The sequence below is a fragment of the Mobula birostris genome, chromosome 6 (genome assembly GCF_030028105.1).
Source record: "Mobula birostris isolate sMobBir1 chromosome 6, sMobBir1.hap1, whole genome shotgun sequence".
Taxonomy (NCBI): Eukaryota; Metazoa; Chordata; class Chondrichthyes; order Myliobatiformes; family Myliobatidae; genus Mobula; species Mobula birostris.
Genome location: NC_092375.1, coordinates 44472505 through 44498788, shown reverse-complemented (window position 1 = coordinate 44498788; position 26284 = coordinate 44472505). Strand labels below are relative to the sequence as shown.

The following is a 26284-nucleotide window of genomic DNA, read 5'->3' as shown; positions in this document are numbered from 1 at the left end:
GGTGGTCAGGGTTCAGAGCACTAAAGCCTGATTATTCTTGAAAGTGAGCCCATGTCAACCTTTTTTTGCTAAATGGAGTTCACAACAAAGTGTTGCATTGACATTTTCTGACCACTTTCAATAAAGTCACTTTTGGTAGGTTGTTTATCCAGGTTAGAAGACATGTTGGGACTTGTACACTGAGAATGGATTATCAAACACAAAGCAAAAAATGGGAACATTCAAATAGAAACCATAGAAACATTACAGCACAGAAACAGGCCTTTTGGTCCTTCTTAGCTGTGCCGAACCATTTTTCTGCCTAGTCCCACTGACCTGCACCTGGACCATATCCCTCCATACACCTCTCATTCATGTACCTGTCCAAGTTTTTCTTAAATGTTAAAAGTGAGCCTGCATTTACCACTTCATCTAGCAGCTCATTCCAGCTCTGTGAAGCTCTGTGAAGGAGCCCCCCCCCCCATGTTCCCTTTAAACTTTTCCCCCTTAACCCATGTCCTCTGTTTTTTTTCTCCCCTTGCCTCAGTGGAAAAAGCCTGCTTGCATTCACTCTATCTATACCCATCATAATTTTATATACCTCTATCAAATCTCCCCTCATTCTTCTACGCTCCAGGGAATAAAGTCCTAACCTTTTCAACCTTTCTCTGTAACTCAGTTTCTCAAGCCCCGGCCATATCCTTGTAAACCTTCTCCGCACTCTTTCAACCTTATTAATATCCTTCCTGTAATTAGGTGCCCAAAACTGCACACAATACTCCAAATTCGGCCTCACCAATGTCTTATACAACCTCGCCCTAACATTCCAACTCCTATACTCAATACTTTGATTTATAAAGGCCAATGTACCAAAAGCTCTCTTTATGACCCTATCTACCTGTGACGCCACCTTTAGGGAATTTTGTATCTGTATTCCCAGATCCCTCTGTTCTACTGCAGTCCTCAGTGCCTTACCATTTACCCTGTATGTTCTACCTTGGTTTGTCCTTCCAACATGCAATACCTCACACTTGTCTGTATTAAACTCCATCTGCCATTTTTCAGCCCATTTTTCCAGCTGGTCCAAATCCCTCTGCAAGCTTTGAAAACCTTCCTCACTGTCCACTATTCCTCCAATCTTTGTATCATCAGCAAATTTGCTGATCCAATTTACCACATTATCATCCAGATCATTGATATAGATGACAAATAACAATGGACCCAGCACTGATCCCTGTGGCACACCACTAGTCACAGGCCTCCACTCAGAGAAGCAATCCTCCACTACTGCTCTCTGGCTTCTCCCATTGAGCCAATGTCTAATCCAATTTACTACCTCACCATGTATACCTAGCGACTGAATCTTCCTAACTAATCTCCCATGCGGGACCTTGTCAAAGGCCTTACTGAAGTCCATGTAGACAACATCCACTGCCTTGCCTACATCTACTTTCCTGGTAACCCCCCTTGAAAAACACTTAATAGATTTGTTAAACATGACCTACCACTCACAAAGCCATGTTGATTCTCCCTAATAAGTCCTCGTCTATCCAAATACTTGTAGATCCTATCTCTTAGTACTCCTTCCAATAATTTACCTACTACCGACGTCAAACTTACCGGCCTATAATTTCCCGGATTACTTTAAACAAGGGAACAACATGAACTATCCTCCAATCCTACGGCACCTCACCCGTAGATATCGACATTTTAAATATATCTGCCAGGGCCCCTGCAATTTCAACACCAGTCTCCTTCAAAGTCCGAGGGAATACCCTGTCAGGTCCTGGGGATTTATCTACCCTGATTTGCCTCAAGATAGCAAGCAATTTGTATAGGTTCCATGACCTCACTACTTGTTTGCCTATTTCTATTGACTCCATGCCAGTTTCCTTAGTAAATACAGACACAAAAAACCTATTTAAGATCTCCCCCATTTCTTTTGGTTCCATACATAGCCGACCACTCTGATTTTCAAGAGGACCAATTTTATCCCTTACTACCCTTTTGCTCTTAATATACCTGTAGAAGCTCTTTGGATTATCCTTCACCTTGACTGCCAAAGGAACCTCATGTCTTCTCTTAGCCCTCCTGATTTCTTTCTTAAGCATTTCTTTGCATTTTTTATATTCCTCAAGCACCTTATTTGCTCCCTGTTTCCTATACATGTCATACATCTTTCTCCTCTTCTTTCCAATATTCCTCGAGAACCAAGGATCCTTATTCTTACTCACTTTGCCTTTAACCCTGACAAGAACATACTTTCTTTGCTGGCAGGCTGTTAATTTTGAGCTACTACAATGGTCACAGTTTGGGACCTCAGCTTTTTCTAATCTATATCAGTGATTTGGCAGAAGGGACCAATTGTTATATTTCCAAGTTTGCTGATGATACAACACTTGGATGAATTATCAGTAAGGAGGAGATCTAAAGCAGTTTCAAGAAGCTGTGGACAAACAAGCTGAGCAAAAACAGCAAATGTTTCTTGCTATTAATTTTTTTCCCTTTTTGTATTTGCGGTTTATTGTCTTTTGCACATTAGTTGTTTGTCTATCCTACTGGGTGAGGTCTTTCATTGATTCTGTTGTGTTTCTTGGATTTATGGTGTATCCCCACAAGAAAATGAATCTCAGGGTTCTATATGGTGACATAAAAGTACTTTGATAATAAATTTATTTTGAACTGTGAAGAACATGAAAAAATGCAAAGCTATCTACTCCGAGGCGCAATACAAAAAAAGAGGGTTTTTTTTTTATAAATGGTGAGAGATTCTGAAATGATATTGTTCACAGAGACTCAAGAATCTTTGTCCATAATTCACTGAAAGCTAGGGTTTAGGTCCCACAAACAATTAAAAAGGCAAGTGGAAGGTTGGCCTTTGATTGGAGAGGAAATGATGACAGGAGTAAAAATGTCCTGCTGTATTTATAAAGGGCCTTGGTGAGACTACACAGTGCATTAATTAAGAATAATGTGAGCTGCCTAATAACTATCACCCAGTAGCACTCACATCTACAGTGATGAAATGCTTTAAGAGGTTGGTCATGACTAGATTGAATGTCTGCCTCAGGAAGGACCGGGATGCACTGTAATTTGCCCATTTCAACAATAGGTCAATGGCAGATGCTCTCAATAGCTCTTCACACAGCTTTAGACCACTTGGATAATACAAATACCTAGGATATTGTTCATTGACTTTAGCTCAGCATTTAACACCATCATTCCCACAATCCTGATTGAGAAGTTGCAGAACCTGGGCCTCTCTACCTCCCTCTGCACTTGGATCGTGGACTTCCTAACCGGAAGACCACAATCTGTGCGGATTGGTGATAACAGCTCTTCCTTGCTGACGATCAACACTGGTGCACCTCAGGTGTGTGTGCTTAGCCCACTGCTCTACTTTCTCTATACCCATGACTGTGTGTGTGGCTGTCATAATCCGGTCCGTAAAGTGCATATTCCAGTTCACGGTCCGGTCCATCGACCCTTGCTCCAGGTTTTCCTACCTACCCTGTTTCTGTCCTTGTTGAGCTAATTGAGGCAGCTGATTCTCGTTGGGGCTGTTGCATTAATACCTTCAGAGACCAGGGTGTGGTTGCTGGATTGTTCTTGTCCTTACTCCTTGTATCCCTTCCCCTGCCTTCTGTTTCCTCACCTGAAGCCCTGTCTTGTCTTGCCGGTAACTCTCGCCTCCCCTGAAGTTCTGTCTCGCCTTGCTTTGCCAGAAGCCCTGCCTTGTATTGCCGGTAACTCTTGCCTCACCTGAAGTTCTCGTCTTGCCTTGCTTTGCCAGTAGCCTTGCCTTGTCTTGCTGTCTGCTCCTGGGGCTACCCTGTTCCTAGCTCCTTTCCTGTCCCTAGCTCCTTTCCTGTCCCTAGCTCCTTTCCTGTTCCTTGCCTCCGCCCAGGTAAGCTAGTCCATCCTGCCGTTACCTGGGGTTGGTTCTGTTTCTTCCTCTCCTTTGTCTCTGTCAGGTGGTGATCTGCGCCCTGCCCAGGAGTACCGCGCCCAGCCCAGGTGATCCACGCCCTGCCCAGAAGGAGCCTGCTAAGCCTGCCTCCAGCCTGGCCTCGCCTCAAGTCTCCAGCCTCCAGCCTGGCCTCACCTCGTCTCCAGCCTCCAGCCTGGCCTCGCCTCAAGTCTCAAGTCTCCAGCCTCCAACCTCGCCTCAAGTCTCCAACCTCCAGCCTGGCCCCGCCTCAAGTCTCCAGCCTCCAGCCTGGCCTCGCCTCAAGTCTCAAGTCTCCAGCCTCGCCTCCAGCCTCCAGCCTGGCCTCGCCTCAAGTCTCCAGCCTCCAGCCTGGCCTCACCTCAAGTCTCAAGTCTCCAGCCTCCAACCTCGCCTCAAGTCTCCAGTCTCCAGCCTCCAGCCTCGCCTCTAGTCTCAAGTCTCCAGCCTCCTGCCAAGCCTCGCCTCGTCTCTTGCCTAGCCTCGAGCCTGAAGACTCCAGCCTCTAACCTCTTGCCAAGCCAAGTCTCTAGCCTCTAGCCTCTTGCCAAGCCAAGTCTCTAGCCTCTAGCCTCTTGCCAAGCCGAGCCAAGTCTCTAGTCTCTAGCCTCAAGCTTCAAGCCTGTAGATTTCTGCCTCGTCCTGCCTGCCTGCCAAGCCTCGTCCTTGCCTAGTTCTGGGGTCCGAGCCAGAGGCAAGACCCAGGTATTGGGTCCTTGTCCGGTCTCTGGCTCGGAATCCAAGCCCGGGCTCCTAGCTCTTTTGTCCAGTCCTGTTCCAGGTTCCTGCTTTTCCTGTCCATGTCCTTGCCATCGCCCTGTATCCTTGTCCTGTCCCTAGTACTTCAGTGTCTGTGTCTTGCACTTGGGTCCGCTCACAGCCACCCCACCTTATGACAGTGGCTAGGCATAGCTCAAATACCATCTATAAATTTGCTGATGATACAACCATTGTTGGTAGAATCTCAGATGGAGACGAGAGGGCATACAGGAGCAAGATATGCCAACTAGTGGAGCAGTGTCACAGCAACAACCTGGCACTCAACGTCATTAAGACAAAAGAGCTGATTGTGGACTTCAGGAAGGGTAAGATGAAGGAACACATACAATCCCCATAGAGGGATCAGAAGTGGAGAGAGTGAGCAGCTTCAAGTTTCTCGGTGTCAAGATCTCTGAGGACCTAACCTTGTCCCAACATATCGAGGCAGCTATAAAAAAAGCAAAACAGCGGCTATACTTCATTAGGAGTTTGAAGACATTTGGTATGTCAACAAAAACACTCAAAAACTTCTATACATGTACCATGGAGAGCACTGTAACAGGCTTTATCACTGTTTGGAATGGGTGGGGGAGGCTTACTGCACAGGACTGAAAGAAGCTGCAGAGGGATGTAAATTTAGTCGGCTCCATCTTGGGTACTAGCCTACAAAGCACCCAGGACACCTTCAGGGAGCGGTGTCTCAGAAAGGCAGTGTCCATTATTAAGGACCTCCAGCACCCAGGGCATGCCCTTTTCTCACTGTTACCATCAGGTAGGAGGTACAGAAGCCTGAAGGCACACACTCAGCGATTCAGGAACAGCTTCTTCCCCTCTGCCATCTGATTCCTAAATGGACATTGAACCCATGAATACTATCTCACTTTTTTAATATATATTAATTCTGTTTTGCTCGAATTTTAATCTGTTCAATATATGTATACTGTAATTTTTTTCTGTTATGTATTGCATTGAACTGCTGCTGCTAAGTTAACAAATTTCACGACACATGCCAGCAATAATAAACCTGATTCAGATTCTATGCACAGTTTTGGTCTCTTTACCTAAAAACAAGGTTTATATTTGACAGGGATGGAATGCAGCAAAATTTATTAAAGTGGTTCCTGTCTTGCTAGGTTTGCCATAAGACGTACCATATGCGTACACCAGGCTGGTATTTGCTAGAATTTAAAAGACTTAAGTAATCTCATTGAAACTTGTACAATCTTTATAGACTGGATGTTGGGAAAATGCTTCGTATGGCTGAGAAGACACCTGGAATCAGAGCCAAGACCAATGTTCCCTCATATGTTTATATAGCTGTGCAGACCAGCCACTTCTCTGAGCAGGAAATTTGTACACGGCCTGAAAACTGCGCAGCATTTTAATGAGACATTATGTAAAAGAAAGTTCCAGATGTGTGGCAACAAAAGTTATGTGCGCAGGAACATTATAGTTACTGCAGAGCTGCGTACCCATGCAGCTTAGAGGGAACAGTGAGAGTATACGGGAAAGGTCACTTAAGACTGAGATGAGAAATTCGTTTACGCAGCAGGGATAAATCTTTGAAAACTCTACAGAGCTATGGAAGCTCAGTAAATGACAGATTTCCGGATGTTCATAGTTTCACAGGATATGAAGTTAGTCTGGGAAAATGTCATTGAGGTTGAATACTGAGGATATGCAGTGCTGTAGCACAGCTAGTTGAGGTGGTGCCAGACAGCTCCAGAGTTTCAGGTTCAATCCTCACCTCAGGTGCTGTCTGTGTGGAACTTGCATGTTCTCCCTGTTCAAAGTTCAAAGTAAATTTATTATCAACATACATATAGATCACCATATGCTACCCTGAGATTCATTTTTTGCAGGCATGCAGAGTAAATGCAAAGAAACACAATAGAATCAATGAATAAATAATTTCTGGTAAGATTTCACTATTAATTGGCAACTCTTTGTGTGCGAGTCATCAAATATTCCCGCTTAGGACTGCTACAGCTGACATCCACAGTCACAGCCATGGGAACTTCATTAAATAGCATTGTTTTAAAACGTTTTTAAAAATATCTATCGACACTCAAAATTGACAAACCTCAAATGGCAGACTCTGGTCATGAATGCAGATCCTCTTTAAGAAAACAGCAGAGAGGACACTGCCCCTGTCTACATGTATGATTGAAGCACTAAGGTCTTTGACTTGCACTGCTCTCTACCCTGCTGGTGAATGTACGGTCTCTAGAAAACAAAATTGAGGACCTCAGAGAAAGATTGTTGCGTACTATGCTTTATGGAAACGCGTCTCACGCCAGCAATTTCGGGCACAGTGCTGTAGCCCAATGGCTTCACCATTCTCTGCAACGACAGGACAGCTCAGAATTTTAAAGGCACAGGAGGTGGAGTATGCTTTATGATTAACACATCGTGGGGCATCATGCTCACCTGCCTGGAACATCTAGCGGCCAAATGTCGTCCATTTTATCTGCCGAGGGTGTTTCCCCCCACCATCCTGGTAATGGTGTACATTCCATTTCAGCCACATGTCAGGCAGGCACTAGAGGAGCTGAGCAACGTTATCAGCAGGCATAAAACTGCATACACTGCTGCCTATGATGGTGGGGTTTCAACCAGGCCAGCTTGAAGAAGTCTATGAACAACTACCACCAACATATCACCTGTGGAACCAGAGGAACCAACACACATGACCACGATCATACCACCATCAAGAATGCTTACTGTGCCCTGCCAGTTACTTGGCTGTAGTCCTGCTCCCAGCATATAGGAAGAGACCGAAGACCAGAATGCCAGTGGTGAGGACCAGGAAAGTATGGTGAAGGGCGGTGGAGAAGCGCTTACAGGACTGCTTTGAGTCGATGGACTGGACAATACTCTGAATCTAAATGAATGTGCCATAGTTGTCACTGGCTTTGTCAGGACCTGTGTGGATGAGTGTGTGCCTTCAAGAACATACCAGACATATCCAAGCCAAAAATCATGGACGAATCAGGAGATTCATTGTCTACGGAGAGATAGATCTATGATATTCAAGTCCAGTGATCCAGAACTATACCCTAAGTTAGGTACACCTGCAGAAGGCTATTTTAAGAGTGACACAACAGTTCCGATTGAGGTTAGAAATACAATCAGATGCATGTCAGCTCTAGTATGGTTTACAGCCCAATCCTTCCTACAGAGCGAAACCTAACATGACTGCGTGCGACCCTTCACTCCCAGATGAGCTCAGTGCCTTTCCGCATGCTTTAAAAGGGAGAATAAAACCACACAGTGCGAGTCCCTTCAGCATCCAGAGAGACTGTGATTTCTGTTTTGGAGGCCGATGTCAGGACATCTTTCAAGAGGGTAAACCCTCACAAGGCTTCAAACCCTGGTGGTGTACCTGGTTGGGCTTTGAAAACCCGTGACAACCAGTTGGCAGGGATGTTCAAGGACATCTTCAATCTCTTACTGCTGCAGTCGGAGGCTCCTACCTGCTTCAAAAGAGCAACAACTATAACAGTGCTCAAGAAGAGCGGGTGAGCTGCCTCCATGACTTTCGTCCACCAAGCTTCTCCACTCATGAGTCACATATGATGCAAAGCATCAAAAAGATATTGCAATGGTTGTCGCTGCCTTGAGTCTAACCTTGACTTCAACAGAACTGGGGGATTGCAGCAATTTGCCCATTCCAGTCAGCTTCACAATTCTTCAAAATCATGAGTCTTTTAGAAGTAGAGAGTCATCTAGCATAGAAATAGGCCTTTCAGCCCATCAAGTTGCACATACTATCAACTTGCATCAATCCTTCATTTTCCTAATTTTTTTAATGTTCTTCCATTCTTATAAACCCTACCCAGATTCTACTACTCGCCTATGTACTAGGGGCAATTGATAGTGGCCAATTAACCCACCAAACATGCACGTCTTTGGGGTGAGGGTGGGAACTGGAAACACCAAGGAGAAATCTATGTGGTCACAGGCCATATACCACAGACCAGATAGAGAGGCCATGTTCTCTTCTCGCTGCTGCCATCAAGAATGAAGGTATGGGAGCTTTAGGACCTACACCCCCAGTTTCAAGAATAGTTATTACCCCTCAACAACCAGGGTGTTGAACCAGAGGGGCTAACTTCACTCACCCTAGCACTGAACTGTTCCCACAACCCATGGAATCACCTTCAAGGTCTCTTCATCTCATACATTAGAGTGAGCATTTTCAATGCCAAGGTAGAGTGTTGGTACCAAGTGCTGGTAAACGGGATTAGCATAGTGGGGTACCCGATGGTCAGTGTGGACAAGGAGGGCCAAAAGGCATGAGTTGTATGACAGTATGAATCCAGTGAAGAGAACATTCATTTTGCTCTTGCTATCTCTGTGCTTTCACTGGTTACTATGTTTGGACGGTCTCCAGATGTAGACAGAATCAGTGTGTCTGCTGTGAAGGGAATCAGAGCAAATATTCCAGATGCTGATGATTTGAAATGGAAACACAATAAAGTTGAACCACGCCAGATCAGGCTGTATCTATGACAAGAGAAACAAGGTTAACATATTGAACCAGTAGGCCTTTAGGAAAACTACCTGCTGACATTCACTGAGCTTGTTAGGGGTGAGCGAGTACCCAGTGTGGGGAATGCACCATGTCAGCAAGAGTTGAGTTTTTAAGAGAAAGATGGAAAATTTGTGAAACTCAGAAGGGAAGCTGAAGATTTAAGCAACAGTTTTGGGGTTCATGTTTAGTCGTGATTTCTTAGCACAGTATTCCCAAGCAGTAACGTTATCTATGCTCTGTTACAGATAAGAGCTTCAGTGTTCACTTGGAGAACAATAGGAAAGTCTTCACAGCTGGAGACAGCATGGAATTAAGATGTGTCATTCAAGCTCAAAATATACAGGACCGATATTTCTCAGTATTGTGGATTTATAATGGTACACAAATTGCCAACATTGGCCGCAATGCTGTACCAACAATCCATGCTGACTATACAGTCAAAGAACGTTTGGGATATATAAAGTTTGCAAAAGAAACCGATACAACATATCTGCTGAAAATCTACCATGTTCAGCTGGAAGATAGCGGAAAATATCTTTGCCGGGCCACTGAGCAAGAGAGAACAGTGACAGGAGACTTCATTGCCAGAGACACAAACAGATCCAGTAAAAGTTTGATCATTGTTCAGCCTGTCAGTAAGTAACTGTCTAAAAAAAATTCTAATTCTCACTCGCAGTATTATCAACATGTAAAATTTTGGTAGCCAGGAATAACAGCTGGAGGACTCCAGATTTTTTTTGTATCCCTTTTCTGCACAGATGAAGAAGCTGATTAGATACAGTATTGCCTCCAGTTGAAGAGTAATTTATCAGAAACAGTCTTTCTCTGCAGTTACTGTTATCTCATACTTTAAATTCAAATAATCTAAACAAAGAGTTAATTTACAGTTCTCATATTGTCAAGTTTGCTCCCAGCAGTGTGAAGATAGTGTTGCTAAGTGACAAAACTCTATCTGTACAAGAAAAACAAAAATCTCACTCATGGTTACATAAGCTTTTCTTATCTTTGATACCTTTTTACAAGAAACCAGTTTCTTGACCCAACCCATTTTTTAGTAACATAACAAAGGGCATCTTTAGGCCCAGTTTGTTCTTCTAAGAACAATAACATATAAAGATGTAACAGAAGTAAGAAGTATTTTTGGAACTGTTTATATTTCTAGTTTTGCTGTCATACTGCAGTCCCACTCCAAAGTATATATTGCTGCAAGCTCTTTTGATTTTGAATGACATGCCTTTGACTACTGAGTGTTGACTGAGTTTTGCATCTGCCTGACAAATGCCATTGTCAGAAGCATTACTCATGCAGGCATGAATAAAACCTGACCTCACTGGTTGACTGGTAATCACTAACCAATGCTACCAGTGAACAAACTTCCGTTTGTTTATTTTTCTCCAAAATTAATCATAATTTGGATTTACTAAAGCAGCACTACAATATGACTTAACACCAGATTTCAAACTTGAAAGTACATGGATCCTCAGTAAGAAATGAATAGAATGATGAATGTATTTTGTGCCTAGAGTCGCTTGTTGGGATGAGAATGCTTCAAGCTACTGTTTTCCAAAGCGTTGTATGACGTGAAGAGGACAGCGTGAAATCAGTGTCTGGACTAATGGCAGAGCACAGAGCGTGGAAGCCTCTGCAATTTTCTTCCACCTGCAGTTTTAATTGCCTCAATTCAAGGGCTACTCATTTGCAATTCAGTTTCCAATTTTTCAGTGAAGTTAAAATTAAAATTACACTGTGAACAGTGTGGAGACAGCTGGATTATCATTGTATTTACTCTTGCTTGAGTTTTCCTCTTTCTGTGATAATTACAACATTACAATAATTACAATCTTTTTTTTTACAAGTTAATCTCTCCGTTAAAGTAGAATTTGGAATGAGCATGCCAGATTAACATTGCTCATAGCAAGTTTTTGCCCCATATCCTCTTTCTGCTTAGAAGAGGGAATTGAAAGTGAAGTGTCCTTGTGGGAAGATGAAAAGGTATTCACTCATCTGTAACATTAACGTATTCTTTCCAACATTTTTTATTCATGGTCAATGCAAAAGTCAGTTTCTTTTGGTAACTCTGCACTTCCTGTAATCTGAAGTTAAATCTTTTTATAGGAAATAATTCAGGATGGCATGACCAGAAGGCAAACACAGGAATTTTTTCTTGTCATTTTTAATAAGCATTGAAAATAACGTAGCCAACCCATGATGTCATGTCTTCAAGCAAAGAAAAGTGGAAACTCTGTAGCTCAGCCTAAAAATTTAAAGCAAGGTTAATCTACAGTAAGATTATACCATCAAAACAATCAAAATGGGCATTAAAAAACATTAGTTGGCATTCTCAAAATATTTTGCTTAAGACAAACCCTGTCATGATTACCAAGGCCCTAAGGAATTAACATCACCAGATGTACAGTAGGCAGCTTCTGCTCAAATCAGATTAAATACAAATCAGATTCAGTAATTTTTATATTATATTGATTAACAGTAGAATAGTAATCCAGCGGGCTATAATTCTAAAAATATAAACATTATTTTAGAACATAGAACAGAATAATACAGCACAGTACAGGCTGTTCGGCCCACAATGTTGTGCCGACCCTCAAACCCTGCCTCCCATATAACTCCCCACCTTAAATTCCTCCATATACCTGTCTAGTAGTCTCAAACTTCACTAGTGTATCTGCCTCCACCACTGACTCAGGCAGTGCATTCCATGCACCAACCACTCTCTGAGTAAAAAACCTTCCTCTAATATCCCCCTTGAACTTCCCACCCCTTACCTTAAAGCCATGTCCTCTTGTATTGAGCAGTGGTGCCCTGGGGAAGAGGTGCTGGCTGTCCACCCTATCTATTCCTCTTACTATCTTGTACACCTCTATCATGTCTCCTCTCCTCCTCCTTCCCAAGCCCTAGCTCTCTTAATCTCTGATCATAATGCAAACTCTCTAAACCAGGCAGCATCCTGGTAAATCTCCTCTGTACCCTTCCAATGCTTCCACATCCTTCCTATAGTGAAGTGAACAGAACTGGACACAGTACTCCAAGTGTGGCCTAACCAGAGTTTTATAGAGCTGCATCATTACCTCGCGACTCTTAAACTCAATTCCTCAATTTATGAAAGCTAACACCCCATAAGCTTTCTTAACTACCCCATCTACCTGTGAGGCAACTTTCAGGGATCTGTGGACATGTACCCCCAGATCACTCTGCTCCTCCACACTACCAAGTATCCTGCCATTTACTTTGTACTCTGCCTTGGAGTTTGTCCTTCCAAAATGTACCACCTCATACTTCTTCGGGTTGAAATCCATCTGACACTTCTCAGCCCACTTTTGCATCCTATCAATGTCTCTCTGCAGTCTTCGACAATCCCCTACACTACCTACAACACCACCAACCTTTGTGTCATCTGCAAACTTGCCAACCCACCCTTCTACCCCCACATCCAGGTCACGAATAAAAATCATGAAAAGTAGAGGTCCCAGGACCGATCCTTGTGGGACACCACTAGTCACAACCCTCCAATCTGAATGTACTCCCTCCACCACGACTCTCTGCCTTCTGCAGGCAAGCCAATTCTGAATCCATCTGGCCAAACTTCCCTAGATCCCATGCCTTCTGACTTTCTGAATAAGCCTACTATGTGGAACTTTGTCAAATGCCTTACTAAAATCCATGTAGATCACATACACTGCACTACCTTCATCTATATACCTGGTTACCTCCTCAAAGAACTCTATCAGGGTTGTTGGACACGATCTGCCTTTCACAAAGCCATGCTGACTGTCCCTGATCAGACCAAGGTTCTCTAAATGCCCAGAGATCCTATCTCTAAGAATCTTTTCCAACAGCTTTCCCACCACAGACGTAAGGCTCACTGGTCTATAATTACCTGGACTATCCCTACTACCTTTTTTGAACAAGGGAACAACATTCGCCTCCCTCCAATCCTCCGGTACCATTCCAGTGGACAACTAGGACATAAAGATCCTAGCCAGAGGCTCAGCAATCTCTTCCCTCACCTCATGGAGCAGCCTGGGGAATATTCCGTCAGGCCCCGGGGACCTATCCGTCCTAATGTATTTTAACAACTCCAACAGCTCCTCTCCCTTAATATCAACATGCTCCAGAACATCAACCTCACTCATATTGTCCTCACCGTCATCAAGTTCCCTGTCATTGGTGAATACCGAAGAGAAGTATTCATTGAGGACCTCGCTCACTTCCACAGCCTCCAGGCACATCTTCCCGCTTTTATCTCTAATTGGTCTTACCTTCACTCCTGTCATCCTTTTTTTCTTCACATAATTGAAGAATGCCTTGGGGTTTTCCTTTATCCTACTCGCCACGGCCTTCTCATGCCCCCTTCTTGCTCTTCTCAGCCCCTTCTCAAGCTCCTTTCTTGCTTTTCCTTATATTCCTGAATAGACCCATCTGATCCTTGCTTCCTAAACCTCATGTATGCTGCCTTCTTCCACCTGACTAGAGATTCCACCTCACTTGTCACCCATGGTTCCTTCACCCTACCATTCTTTATCTTCCTCACCGGGACAAATTTATCCCTAACATCCCGCAAGAGATCTCTAAACATGACCACATGGTACATTTCCCTGCGAAAACATCATCCCAATTCACACCCGCAAGTTCTAGCCTTATAGTCTCATAATTTGCCCTTCCCCAATTAAAAATTTTCATGCCCTCTCTGATTCTATCCTTTTCTATGATAATGCTAAAGGCCAGTGAGCGGTGGTCACTGTCCCCCAGATGCTCACCCACAGAGAGATCTGTGACCTGACCCAGTTCGTTACCTAGTACTAGATCTAGTATGGCATTCCCCCTAGTCGGCCTGTCAACATACTGTGACAGGAATCCATCCAGGACACACTTAACAAACTCTGCCCTGTCTAAACCCTTGGAATTAATCAAGTGCCAATCAATATTAGGGAAGTTAAAGTCACCCATGATAACAACACTGTTATTTTTGCACCTTTCCAAAATCTGCCTCCCAATCTGCTCATCTGTATCTCTGCTGCTACCAGGGGGCCTATAGAATGCCCCCAATAGAGTAACTGCTCCCTTCCTGTTCTTGACTTCCACCCATACTGACTCAAAAGAGGATTCTGCTACATTACCCTTTCTGTAGCTGTAACAGTATTCCTGACCAGTAATGCCACCCCTCCTCCCCCTTTTCCCCCCTCTCTATCCCTTTTAAAGCACTGAAATCCAGGAATATTGAGAATCCATTCCTGCTCTGGTGCCAGCCAAGTCTCTGTAATGGCCATTTTGCCGGTTCAGTCAGTTTGAAATCACAGTGTTTTGAAAGAGGTTGCTTTTGAGATAATGAATGCTATGGTTATCATCTTCCAAAGCCTTTATTAGAAGAGGATTTGATTACTGGGGTAGGGAAGTCAAACTGGAATTGTACAAGGCCTCTGGTGAGACTGGACCAAGAGTATAGTGTTCTTTTTCGGCCACCTTACCTCAGAAAGGATGAGCATGACGTGGAGGGAGTGCAACAAAGATTCAGTAGATTGATTCGAAGTATGGGGGAGGGAGGTAGGATTTGTGAGGAAAGACTGAGTAGCCTGTGTTCTCTAATGTTTGGGAAGAATGAGAGGGACCTCACTGAAACACACAGTTCTTGAAGGATTTGACAGACTTGATGCAGGGAAAAATCTAGGGCTGTTGGCCATAGTTTCAAAATTGGTGTATTATGAGTGTGATGAGGAAATTGTTCTTCACTCCAGGGTTGGTAATCTATTAGAATTCATTATCCTGAGGGGCCATGGAGAATCAACAGTTGTGCTCATCACAAAGTGGATTGATAAATTTTTGAATTTTAAGGGGATTTGGGGATAAGGCTAGAAAGTGATGCTGAGGTAATAGGTCAGCCATGATCATAATATATGTCAGAGAAGGTTCATAGTACTTGTTGGCCTGCTGCTGTTCCTGTTCCATTTCTTATCCTTGTACCTTCTTAGTTATTATTCTATGAAACTACCAGTTGTACTTATGGCATTTTGTCTTCTACAGAAAGTAATTTGGATGTCACCGTTACCAGTAACACCACCAAGGTTTTGGAGGGTGAGATGCTTCAGTTTTTCTGCAACATCCATTCACTAATCAGAAACCACAGTCGTCTCTCTGTCACCTGGCAGTTAATAAGCAAACGGGGACAGGCCAGGGACATCATCAGCCTGCACCAGGATGGGACTCAAGTTACGAATACGTTCTATCAGAAGCGTGGCGCTAGCGGAGACCTCAGGTTGGTCAAACAGCAGCCAGGTTCCTTCATGCTCCAACTCCACAACGCAGCAGTATCAGATGACGGAGTGTACGTTTGTACAGTGGCTGAGTGGATCACAAATATGGTTGGAGACTGGCAGCGAATTGGAAAACAATCTGCTCGCACTGTAGCAGTGGTTACTCCCCTTGGTAAGTGCCTGCGCCAAAAACCCAAGAACAGAAGATTTTCTGTCCTTTCCTCTAGTTAGTGCCTGATTGTCAAAAGTTAAACTGTTTTGATTATACCTAGATTTTCTAGATCATCGTGTTGACTTGGGAGCAGACTATTTTGGTATTAAGCAATGACAATTGGTTAACTGATAATTATGCAGGTAAGCTCCCTTTAGAAGAGGAAACAATAATATGATAGAACTTAAAAAAAAAGATGGAAATGACTCTGATTAATCTGAAATCTAATCAAAACAAACCAAGTTTTACAGAGTTGACTACATTATGATGATGACAAGCACACAGTGGTGAACTTTTTCAAGAACTAATACATAGTTTGTCACAAATATACATACCTTTTTGTCACATAAAAACCTAGCAGGAAGTATTGGCCAACAGTGATTAACAAAAGTTAGTATAGGAAACTCCTGGTGATTATTTTGCCGACCTCATTGTCAGTTGTTTCATAACCAGCTGTGAATTTTCCTTGAGGTTCCAAGCAGTGGGTGGTGTTGTGTTTTGTAGCTCCAAAACGTAAAAGTAGTGGAAAGAAAATCACGGAGCTGGGAATAACGTGTCTAGTTGCATTTTACTTCTAGTAAGATGAACACGTGAGAGGTAATGGCATTATGTCATGAGCTACTCAAGTACTTTTAGATGTAACCCGTAATGTTTTATGTAACAACAATCAATGTTTAATCAAACAATATATTTTACAATATTACTCAAATATTACTGAAATATTACACAGCACACCTCCCTACTTAGCTATAAACTCCAACTCAGTACAGAATGCATCTCAGTTTAAATATATAATGGTATTAGTACAACTACTATGTAGCCATACACAGTACAGTAAATTTTAAATTACCCCATTCAGGCTTAAAGGATTTCTTACTCTTGTGGGATAACATCTTTCCTGACGAGGATGGGGCTCACTCTGCTTGGCAGGTGAGACTTGTGGCTTTGAAACAATCTCAGGTTCTGGGTCCTCCTGCATTGAGGTTGTAGGAGTTGACTCTGGGACTGCAGGAAGTGGCTCTGACAGCTCTGGGCATCTTTCTTCTCTAACAGTGGATCCTGCTCTCCACAGCTGATTGATGTGCCGTCTCCAGATGATACCAAACACATTCTCTGCTGTGTAGGAGAGTGGTCCAGTTCTGTCCATAACCTTTCCCAATACCCATTTTTAATCACCTCTGTAGTCCATCACCAGGACTGCCTGTCCAGGAATGAAACGTCGAACGTGTTTGCTTGAGGAGCCTTCAATTTGTCTCCGCTGTTTGTCCTGCATACTCCTTCTGAGATTGGGTTTGAGGAGATCCAAGCATGAGTGCAAGGGACAACCCAGGAACAGCATGGCTGGTGAATTGTGGGCTGTGGTGTGTGCTAGGTTGTAATATGCAAGGAGGAAATTAGCAAGCTTCTGATTTAGTGTCAGTGTAGTGTGTTCTGCTGGCATTGCTCACTGTGTGTTCTTCAGACTCGGACAAACCTTTCCACCAAACCATTTGTAGCTGAGTGGTATGATGCCGATGTAATTTGTCTTATTCCATTCATTTTCAGGAGTGGCTGAAACTGTTTCACAACAAACTGTGGTCCATTATCACTGGTTCCATCGAACTCAAGATATAAGTTTGCTGATGACACAACAATTGTAGGCTGTATCTCGGGTAATGATGAGTTTGAGTACAGAGAGGAAATTAAGAACCTGGTGGCATGGTGCGAAGACAATAACCTATCCCTCAACGTCTGCAAGACGAAGGAATTGGTTGTTGACTTCAGAAGGAGTAGCGGACCGTACAACCCGATTTACATCGGTGGTGCGCAAGTGGAACAGGTCAAAAGTTTTAATTTCCTCGGGGTCAACATCACAAATGACCTGACTTGGTCTAACCAAGCAGAGTTCACTGCCAAAAAGGCCCACCAGCGCCTTTACTGCCTGAGAAAGCTAAAGAAATTTGGCCTGTCCCCTAAAACCCTCACTAATTTTTATAGATGCACCATAGAAAGCATTCTTCTAGGGTGCATCACAACCTGGTATGGAAGTTGTCCTATCCAAGACTGGAAGAAGCTGCAGAAGATTGTGAACACGGCACAGCACATCACACAAACCAATATTCCGTCCTTGGACTCACTTTACACCGCGCGCTGTCGGAGCAGTGCTGCCAGGATAATCAAGGACACGACCCACCCAGCCAACACACTTTTTGTCCCTCTTCCCTCGGGGAGAAGGCTCAGGAGCTTGAAGACCTGTACGGCCAGATTTGGGAACAGCTTCTTTCCATCTGAACGGATCCTGACCCGGATCTGGGCTGTAACCTCCAAATATCTGGACCTGTTTCTCGTTTTTTTTTTTGCACTTCCTTACTTTCCCTTTTGTATTTTCTATTTATGATTTATAATTTAAATTTTTAATATTTGCTATCGATTTGTAATCCAGGGAACGCGAAGCACAGAATCAAATATCACTGTGATGATTGTACACTCTAGTATCAATTGTTTGGTGACAATAAAGTGAAGTAACTGGTTAAGTGTTCTGAAACACCAGTCCTTGAAAGGAGACTTCTCAACACACCAACATTGTGTGAGGCTGTATTGGAGGCCATTGGGAATACTTCTGGCCTCTTTGTGCCTGATTCCACTACTACAAAAAATTTGTGCCCATGACGGTCCGGCAAAATCTATATGAATCCTCTGCCAGGGCAATGCAAGCCATTCCCAGGGATGAAGAGGCACTGTTCTTGGCACCTTCCGGAAATGTTGGCATCCTGAACAGTGCTTGGCAAGCTGCTTGACCTGTTGATCTATCCCAGGCCACCAGACAAAGTTTTGAGCCAATGCTTTCATTGTAACTATGCCTAGATGACCAGCTTGTAACTTCCCTTAACACTTTAGCTCTTAGCTTGTATGATACAACAACTCCCAATCCCTACATAAGGAAACCTCTGTCAAGGGCAAGTTTGTCCAGGCGCTAGTAAAAGTGGGGGAAATATTCAGGTCATTTCAGGTGGCCATATAGACCTCAGACAGTATGGGGTGTCTTCTGATTTTCTTTTGGATCAGCTCTCCCATAGGGACACTATCGGTTTGTGTTAGGGAGAATACATCAAGGGGAGTGTCCTTTTTTGTAAAGTTTCAGCTAATTCCTTTTCCAAGGGTAAATAGAACAATCCATCAGCATTTCCAGGATTAGTTGTCCTCTTGAACTTGAACTTGTAATTGTGTCCTCCAAAAAACAGAGTCCATCTCTGCACTCGTGCTGCTGCTGTTAATGGAACACCATTCCATCGATTGAAAATGGACACTAGTGGTTGATGATCAGTGAAGAGGGTAAACTCTCTCCCGTACAAGTACTGGTTGAAATGTTTTACAGCCCAAACCAGACTCAAGGGCATTCTGTCAATCTGTGTTAAATTTTCCTCTGCTGCACTAAGGGAGTGCAGTACAAAAGCTATGGGGCGTTCATTTCTCCCACTCATAACATGTGACATGACTGCATGTATACCGTAGGGCGACGCATCACAGGTAAGCTTCACTGGACAATGTGGATCATAATGTCTGACGTCACCATTCCTTTACCTTTTTGAAAGGCCATCTCGAACTGCTTTGTCCATTGGAACTCTGACATGTCTTGTAGCATTGGGGTATCCACCACTGCTTAAATTTTTCTCAGCACACTTGTACATTCTAGTGTGTCAACTGTATAACACTTGGTTTAAAGAGTTGCTGGGCTGTGCCCTGAGTGCATAATTTTCTAATTCTTGTAACACTGTCTTGAGATTTTGGAGATGTTCCTTGTCATCCTCACAAGTAACAATGGTGTCATCCAGGTGACACTGAGTACCTGGACAGCCTTGCAGTACCTAGACCATAGCTTTCTGCCAGAGTGCAGGTGTGGATGTTACTCCAAAAATAAGCCTTTTATAGCAATAAAGCCCTTTGTGAGTGTTCATGATGAGAAACACTTTGGACTGTTCCTCCATTTCCATCTGTAAGAAAACCTCAGCTAGGTCCACTTCATTGAACTATTTTCCTCCAGGAAGATTTTCAAAGATATCCTCTACCCTGGCAGAGAGTATTGATTTACTTTCAGTACTGGGTTGATGATAACCTTAAAATCACCACAGATCCTGGCAGGCCCATTTTACTCAGCCTCTGGAACCATTGGCATTGCCCATGGGCTCCACTCAACCTTGGAAGGAATTCCTTCATCCATCAGGTGATCTGCAGTAGCTTGCTTTGTAAAACTTGGGTGTGACATTTTTATTCAACTCTATTTTACCCTCGAGATGTTTGAGTTTTCCAGTGCTATCCTTGAACACTGCTGTGGCATCATCCAGTACTTAATTCGCTTTCAGTTGACTCTATTGCAGGGGATGTGGCATGTAAATGATGGCTGAATCTCCAATCAAGTTGTAGTTCTCTCTGCCAGTCACGACCCTACAGTGCTGACCCTCATGTTTTTACCACGTTAAAGCCCAATGTGGCATGTTGGTGGTTGTATTTCATTGTTACGAATGTCATACTCTTTTCCCCAAAATAATTTCTTAGTTGGATATCTGCAGGATTTAGTTCAGATATGCCATTCAAACTCATCTTATGGAATGACTGAAACAGCTGAGCCAGTGTCTAATTCTATTTTAATTAATTTGTCATTAACTTCTCGTGTAAGCCATATTGCTTGTCTATTGTTAGTGTTCATATTGTAAATCTCAAGGCTATTCAGTCCTTTGTCACACACATTATCAGGTTTTTCATCAACAGCATGTAGATTAGGGCTCTTTTTGAAATCGCAACTTGACTTTTTTAATCTTTTTTTCTTCCCTGTGCAGTCCATTTACTTTTGTCTGCTGGGCATGCTCTTTGTATGTGTCCTACATTGTTACATTTTCTGCAAGTTTTGCCTTTAAACCTGCATTGGTCTGCTGTATGTGAGCCCCTGCCACGATGGTAATACGATTTGTTGGGCCAGGCAGGTTTCGTTTAGACATTGCAATTTTGTTCTCGCTCACTTTCATTTATGACTGCAATTCAATTGCATCGCTGTTTGCTGTTTCCATAGATATAGCAATTTCAACCACTCTTTTAAATGAGTTGTGCTTCAGTTAGGAGCCATTTTTTATGCTTTCTTGCAAGATTCCACAAACTAACCGATCTGTCAATGCATCATTAAGGCCATCACTGAGCTGACAACTATGTAAGCTGAAATGGACTCCCCTTCCTTTTTATTCTGCCTGTGAAACCTGAAGTGTTCTACAATCAATGATGGTTTGGGTTCTAAATGTTCCTGCATTACTTTTATGAAATCAGCAAAGCTCAGTTTGGCTGGTTTGATTGGAACAGACAAACTTCTGAGCAAACCATATGCCTTTCCAACTAATGCACTCAGCAAAATTGGCACTTCCTTTTCATTGGCTACTTCATTTGCTTCAAAATACAGCTCAGTTCACTCAGTATACAATATCCAATTATTATTTGTGCAATCGAACATGTCTATCTTTCCAATGTAGCCAGTCATTTCTGATTTATTTTTACTTTATGATCATTATCACCCAGTACTCTTTGTTAATGAACCCGTGAATTCTGTCTGTTTCTACCTTTTTTAACTTATCCACCTATGTCCCTTCCCAAAGATGCACGTGCTGTGTTTTTTGAAACTAGAATGTCTCACTGCTCTTTTTTTTTTAACTCAAATGTCTCACTGTGCTGCAACAGGTAAGTAATCATCTTGGGTTCATTTAAAACTTCCTTGTCAGCACTGTTAAGTTTTGTAACTGCAAAACATAAAACTACTTGAAAGAAAAACACGGGTGACCAGGAATAAACTTGTGTACGTACTTTCTTTACTTTAGTGAGGCGTGCACAACAGATGTAGTGTTGTAATGACGTATGCCATTCACATACTTTTACATATAACCAGTAATAAATTATTTAAAACAAACAATATCTGTACAATATTACTGAAGTATCAAATATATATAACAGGTAGGAATGTGTGGGAAGGATAGTAGTGAGAATAATGAAATCTGGTAAATATAATCTCTGGGCCCCAAGTAATATAACTGAAAAAGGAAAAGTGCGTTTCAGACTTGCTGATTTAGTACATACCCAGGCCTATCTGAGGACTAGCCACAGTCAAATATTTTGGCTAGGTGTAAGTATGAAGAATGACTACACAGCCAAGAGAACGTACGTGTGGGTGCTTTCAGGAAGATGTGGATGAGGGGTTTTGGAGAGAACAGGCAAAAGATCTTGTTAACCTTTTGTGGTTTGAAAGGAGAGAAATGATCCTTTGATTTCCAGCACTAAACACTCGCAGCCTTGTTCTCCGTCAGTTCTAGTCGCATTCACATTAATTTCATCTGACGCAAGGCTGTGGAAGTGAGTGTAATCTGTGGATTTATAATCTCTTCTGCGCAGCTTTGAATTTCTTACCACGGTCTGTTTTGATTGTAATATGATGGAAGTTGACACAATCACTTTTTTTGATTACAGAAACTGGTTTCAGTGTTACTGCAATAACACGAACACCTTTGGTGATCTACAACAACACGTTTGAACTCCAGTGTTTCATCAAGCCTAACTATCCACCTCGAGTATTAGTATCTGTAAAGTGGAAATTCCAGCCTAATGAATCTTCCAACAGCTATGACATCATCACATTTGGCCGTGACACTTCTATCACATGGGGAGAGAAGGCAACTCATTTTAAAAGCAAAACCACGATAATAAAGACATCATCCAACAACATCCGCCTGGCTGTCTCTAAAGCCAGTAACTTGGAGGCAGGAAAGTACGAATGCATCGCAGAACTGTGGCATCAAAATCAAATGGACCGGTGGATGATGAAAATCAGTAAATCTTCAAATATTCTGGAGGTGAAGGTTAAACCTCCAGGTAAGTGCCTTGGCTGCCTTATTCATTTACAGAACTACTTAGTAAGCATAGAATATGTTTGCAGTCTCGTCTTTCAGGCACCCTGTCTATTTGTTGTGCAGTATGGGCTATTCAACTTTCTAAATCATCTATCTCCTGTCTTACTAACATTCTGCAGCTAAGGATATTTGGATTGTCTAATGTGACCAATCCTTTAGGCTGTACATTTTCTGCTAATAATTGTAAGCTTTTAATACCACAGAGCTCTGCATTGTGCTCCAGTTACATTTCACATACATGTTTTCACTGAATGCATCATATTTAACAAAAGACATTTTAGGTTTTATTGTCATTTTAACAGCCTTCTTTCTCTGAGAATTAGCAATTACTGAGATAGTTCACAGGCTCTAGGTGTCTTGCCCAGGGACACAATTAAGTGTTGCACGATCATATTTTCCCAAACATACCAGGTGCACATTGGTTGTTGGTCAGCCTTAGTCCTTTTATTGATTCTATTGCAGTTCATTGTTTTTCTGTGAAAGACTGCAAGAAGATGTATTGAGGTCGTACTGTATATGCTGACATGTATGTACTTTGATAATATATTTATTTTGAACGTTGATTTCAGTAGAATCTGGATGCTGATGCGTTTTTGAACTGTCATCATTTTTAAGGTTGAAACCACGGTAGTCAATTTTCAACCAGCAAACCTGCAAGCGGCAATGTTTGTTTGGTTTATTTTCAGTGATTGACCGATAACACTGGCCAGAGCACTGGAAATAATTGACCTACTCTTCCTTGATAGTACTCTGACAATGACTTTGACTCCCTCACTACAGCACCACAATATCAGCCTTGACTCCACAGCGTTTTGAATTAGAAGTCGAGACGAATTAAGCCAGCGATATCAGGCAGAATTCTCACCTCAACACTGCTTCTGACCAACTAACTCAGCATGACTCATTGGGTAAACTACTGAGCCCTCACACTATGATTGTTGATATTTTGTAAACCTGCGTTTACTTTTAGACAAAAAGTACAGTTTGCCTCAAAACATAATTCTGTCATATTGTCATCATGGTTCAGTTCACAGATCGTTTTGTTACATCAGCTAAGTGCCCCTTGTCTCCCTCTTCATGCTACATTGGTGAAGCTTCTTATCAGCTTTGAAGGACATTATGAATTTCAATGCTATCAGTCATGGTCGAACTCCCTGTCACTCAATCCATAATTTAAACATTATATCTCTTTCTCCTTCTTTCCATCTCCATCATCTCATCTGAAATGTCACTGTCCCTTGAGATGAGAGTTGACTTTATTCAGATTATTGTGAGAAGAATTGACTCTTGCTTATGACCAGTAATATTCTTGAGGTTGCATCTCAGCAGTAAGTATAGTCTCTGTGTGTCAGGAGCAATGAATGTTCAACTTTGAGCCATTCATAGTGCCTCACCAGACATTATTTCCTTGCACAAGAGGAATGATTTCTCTCCTTTGGTTTGCCTAGATCTTTCATAATTTCAAATATCTTTATCAGATCCATTTCTCTGTTTGAAAACTAACGACCCCAGCTTCTCTCATTTAACAGTGTATCTAAAGTTATCCCCAGAATCAACTACTAACTCCTTTCTCCTTCGAAATATCTTTCCCACACAGAACTGGACACATGCTCTAATTGGGGTGAATCGGTGTTCTATGAAGGTTCATCATGTCTTCCTGGCTCTCACACTGCATGCCTCTCTCTGTAAAGCCCAGAATACATACTGTCTCTGAAACACTTTGTCAATTTGCCCCTTCGCATACTGTACAACGTGTAATAATGCACACAAGACCTTTGATCTCCCAGTTCCTGTGTAATTTTTAGATTTGTGTCCACTGGTTTGTGCTGCCTTTCCTAATGTCCCTTGCTGATACTTAATGATAGAGTGATAGACCACAACAGCACAGAAACAGACCCTTCAGCCCATCAGCTCCATGCTGACCATTAGTCTGCCTAGTTCTATCGATATGCACCCGGATCATATCCCTCCATGCCCCTCCCGTCCATGTACCTATACAAATTTCTCTAAAGTATTGAAATCGAACCTGCATCCACCAATTCATTCTACATACTCACCACCCTCTGAGTGAAGAAGTTCCCCTTAAATTTTTCACCTTTCATCCTTAACCCATGATCCCTAGTTCTAGTGTCACCCAACTTCAGTGGAAAAAACCTGCTTACAGTTACCCAATCTATATTCTTCATGTTTTTGCATACCTTCTACAAATCTCCCCTCAATTTTTATGTTCTAGGGAATAAATTCCTAAGCTATCCAGCCTTTCCCTATAACTCAGGTCCTCAAGTCCAGGTAACACCCTTTTAAATTTTCTCTGTACTCTTTCAATCTTATTTACATCTTTCCTATAGACAGGTGAGCAAAACTACACACAATATTCCAAATTAGGCCTCACCAACATCTTATACAATTTCCAAGTAACATACAAACTCCTGCACTCATCACATTGATTATGAAGGCCATTGTGCCAAGAGCATTCCTTACAGCACCATCTTACCCAGGACACCACTTCCAAGGAATTACGGATCTGTATTCCAAGATCTCTCCGTTCTTCCAATTAGGGGTTGATCGTCATGGAGTCCTAAAAATTCAGGGTACTGCTTAACTCATCGTGCCTAATCTGGGTTTTTGAAACAACCATCCTAAATAACCCCACTCTCCTACCTTTCTCCTGTTAGCCCTGAAGAAATAATACTCTGCGCCCAGGTTTGTGCACGTGAATGTTTCTCTTTATGTATTCAAGGAAGGTAGTGACAAAGATGAAAGAATCCTGAAAGCTGATTTTTGTTCTCTCAAATTCATCCTCAGGCCCTGTCCATGTCTAAAGCTAGGAACTCTTTCTCTCTTCGGCTGTTCATCGATTTTCGATGATGACTTGAGACCTGGGCAAGGTTGTATGGAAGATCAGCAGTTGCCCATGCTGCAAGTCTCCCCTCTCTGTGCGACTGATGTTGTCCAAGGGAAGGGCTAGAACCCATACAGCTTGGCACTGGTGTCGCCACAGAGCAATGTGTGGTTAAGTGCCTTGCTCAAGGACACAACAGCTTCCTCAGCTGAGGCTCAAGCTAACAACCTTCAGATCACTAGACCAATGCCTTAACCACTTGTCCACACGCCACACAAACTAGGAACAGACCCAGTTTTAATCTGCACATTAGACAGGAAGAGGTGTTTGTGCTCATCTTACACTTCCTTACTGCGCACCTACCTTGAAAACTCCAGAAATACCTTGAAATGCTGAGAACTACACCTTACTGAAGGCTTTCTGGAAAGTACCATCTTCACTGGTCCATGTATTCCTAAAAATCTTTGGCAGTCTTGTGAGATTGAATCAGGTTGATTGCGCAATGGGATCTTTAGATTCTTGACCCAAATAACTGCTTCTCCATTCATGGGGCATGAGCCAGTTCCCAGGAACTGCTGGGACCTCTTGGCAGCATTACAGTGAAGTCTTCCCTTCAAATCTGGATTCAAAAGTTTCAAAGGTACATGTAATGTTGGTGAACATATGCAATAGACATCCTGAAATACTTCTTCTTTGCAGCCATCCACGAAAACAGAAGAGTGTGCCCAAAGAATGAATGACAGTTAAGTGTTAGAACGCCAAAGCCCTCCCCAGCTCCCCCTCCCACATGTAAACAGCAGCAAAGCAACAATGCCCCCTCCCCC

General features: G+C 42.7%; 1 protein-coding gene across 1 annotated transcript in view; it reads left to right on the top strand.

Annotated features, from left to right (window-relative positions):
• The window catches only part of igsf3 (immunoglobulin superfamily, member 3), a 197931-nt gene that overhangs the window by 134903 nt on the left and 36744 nt on the right, over nucleotides 1-26284 (top strand). Inside the window, exons 4-6 of the mRNA XM_072260381.1 lie at nucleotides 9470-9859; nucleotides 15261-15662; nucleotides 22179-22580. Of these exons, the coding sequence (XP_072116482.1) occupies nucleotides 9470-9859; nucleotides 15261-15662; nucleotides 22179-22580 (1194 nt within the window). The remainder of the gene's footprint in view (nucleotides 1-9469; nucleotides 9860-15260; nucleotides 15663-22178; nucleotides 22581-26284) is intronic.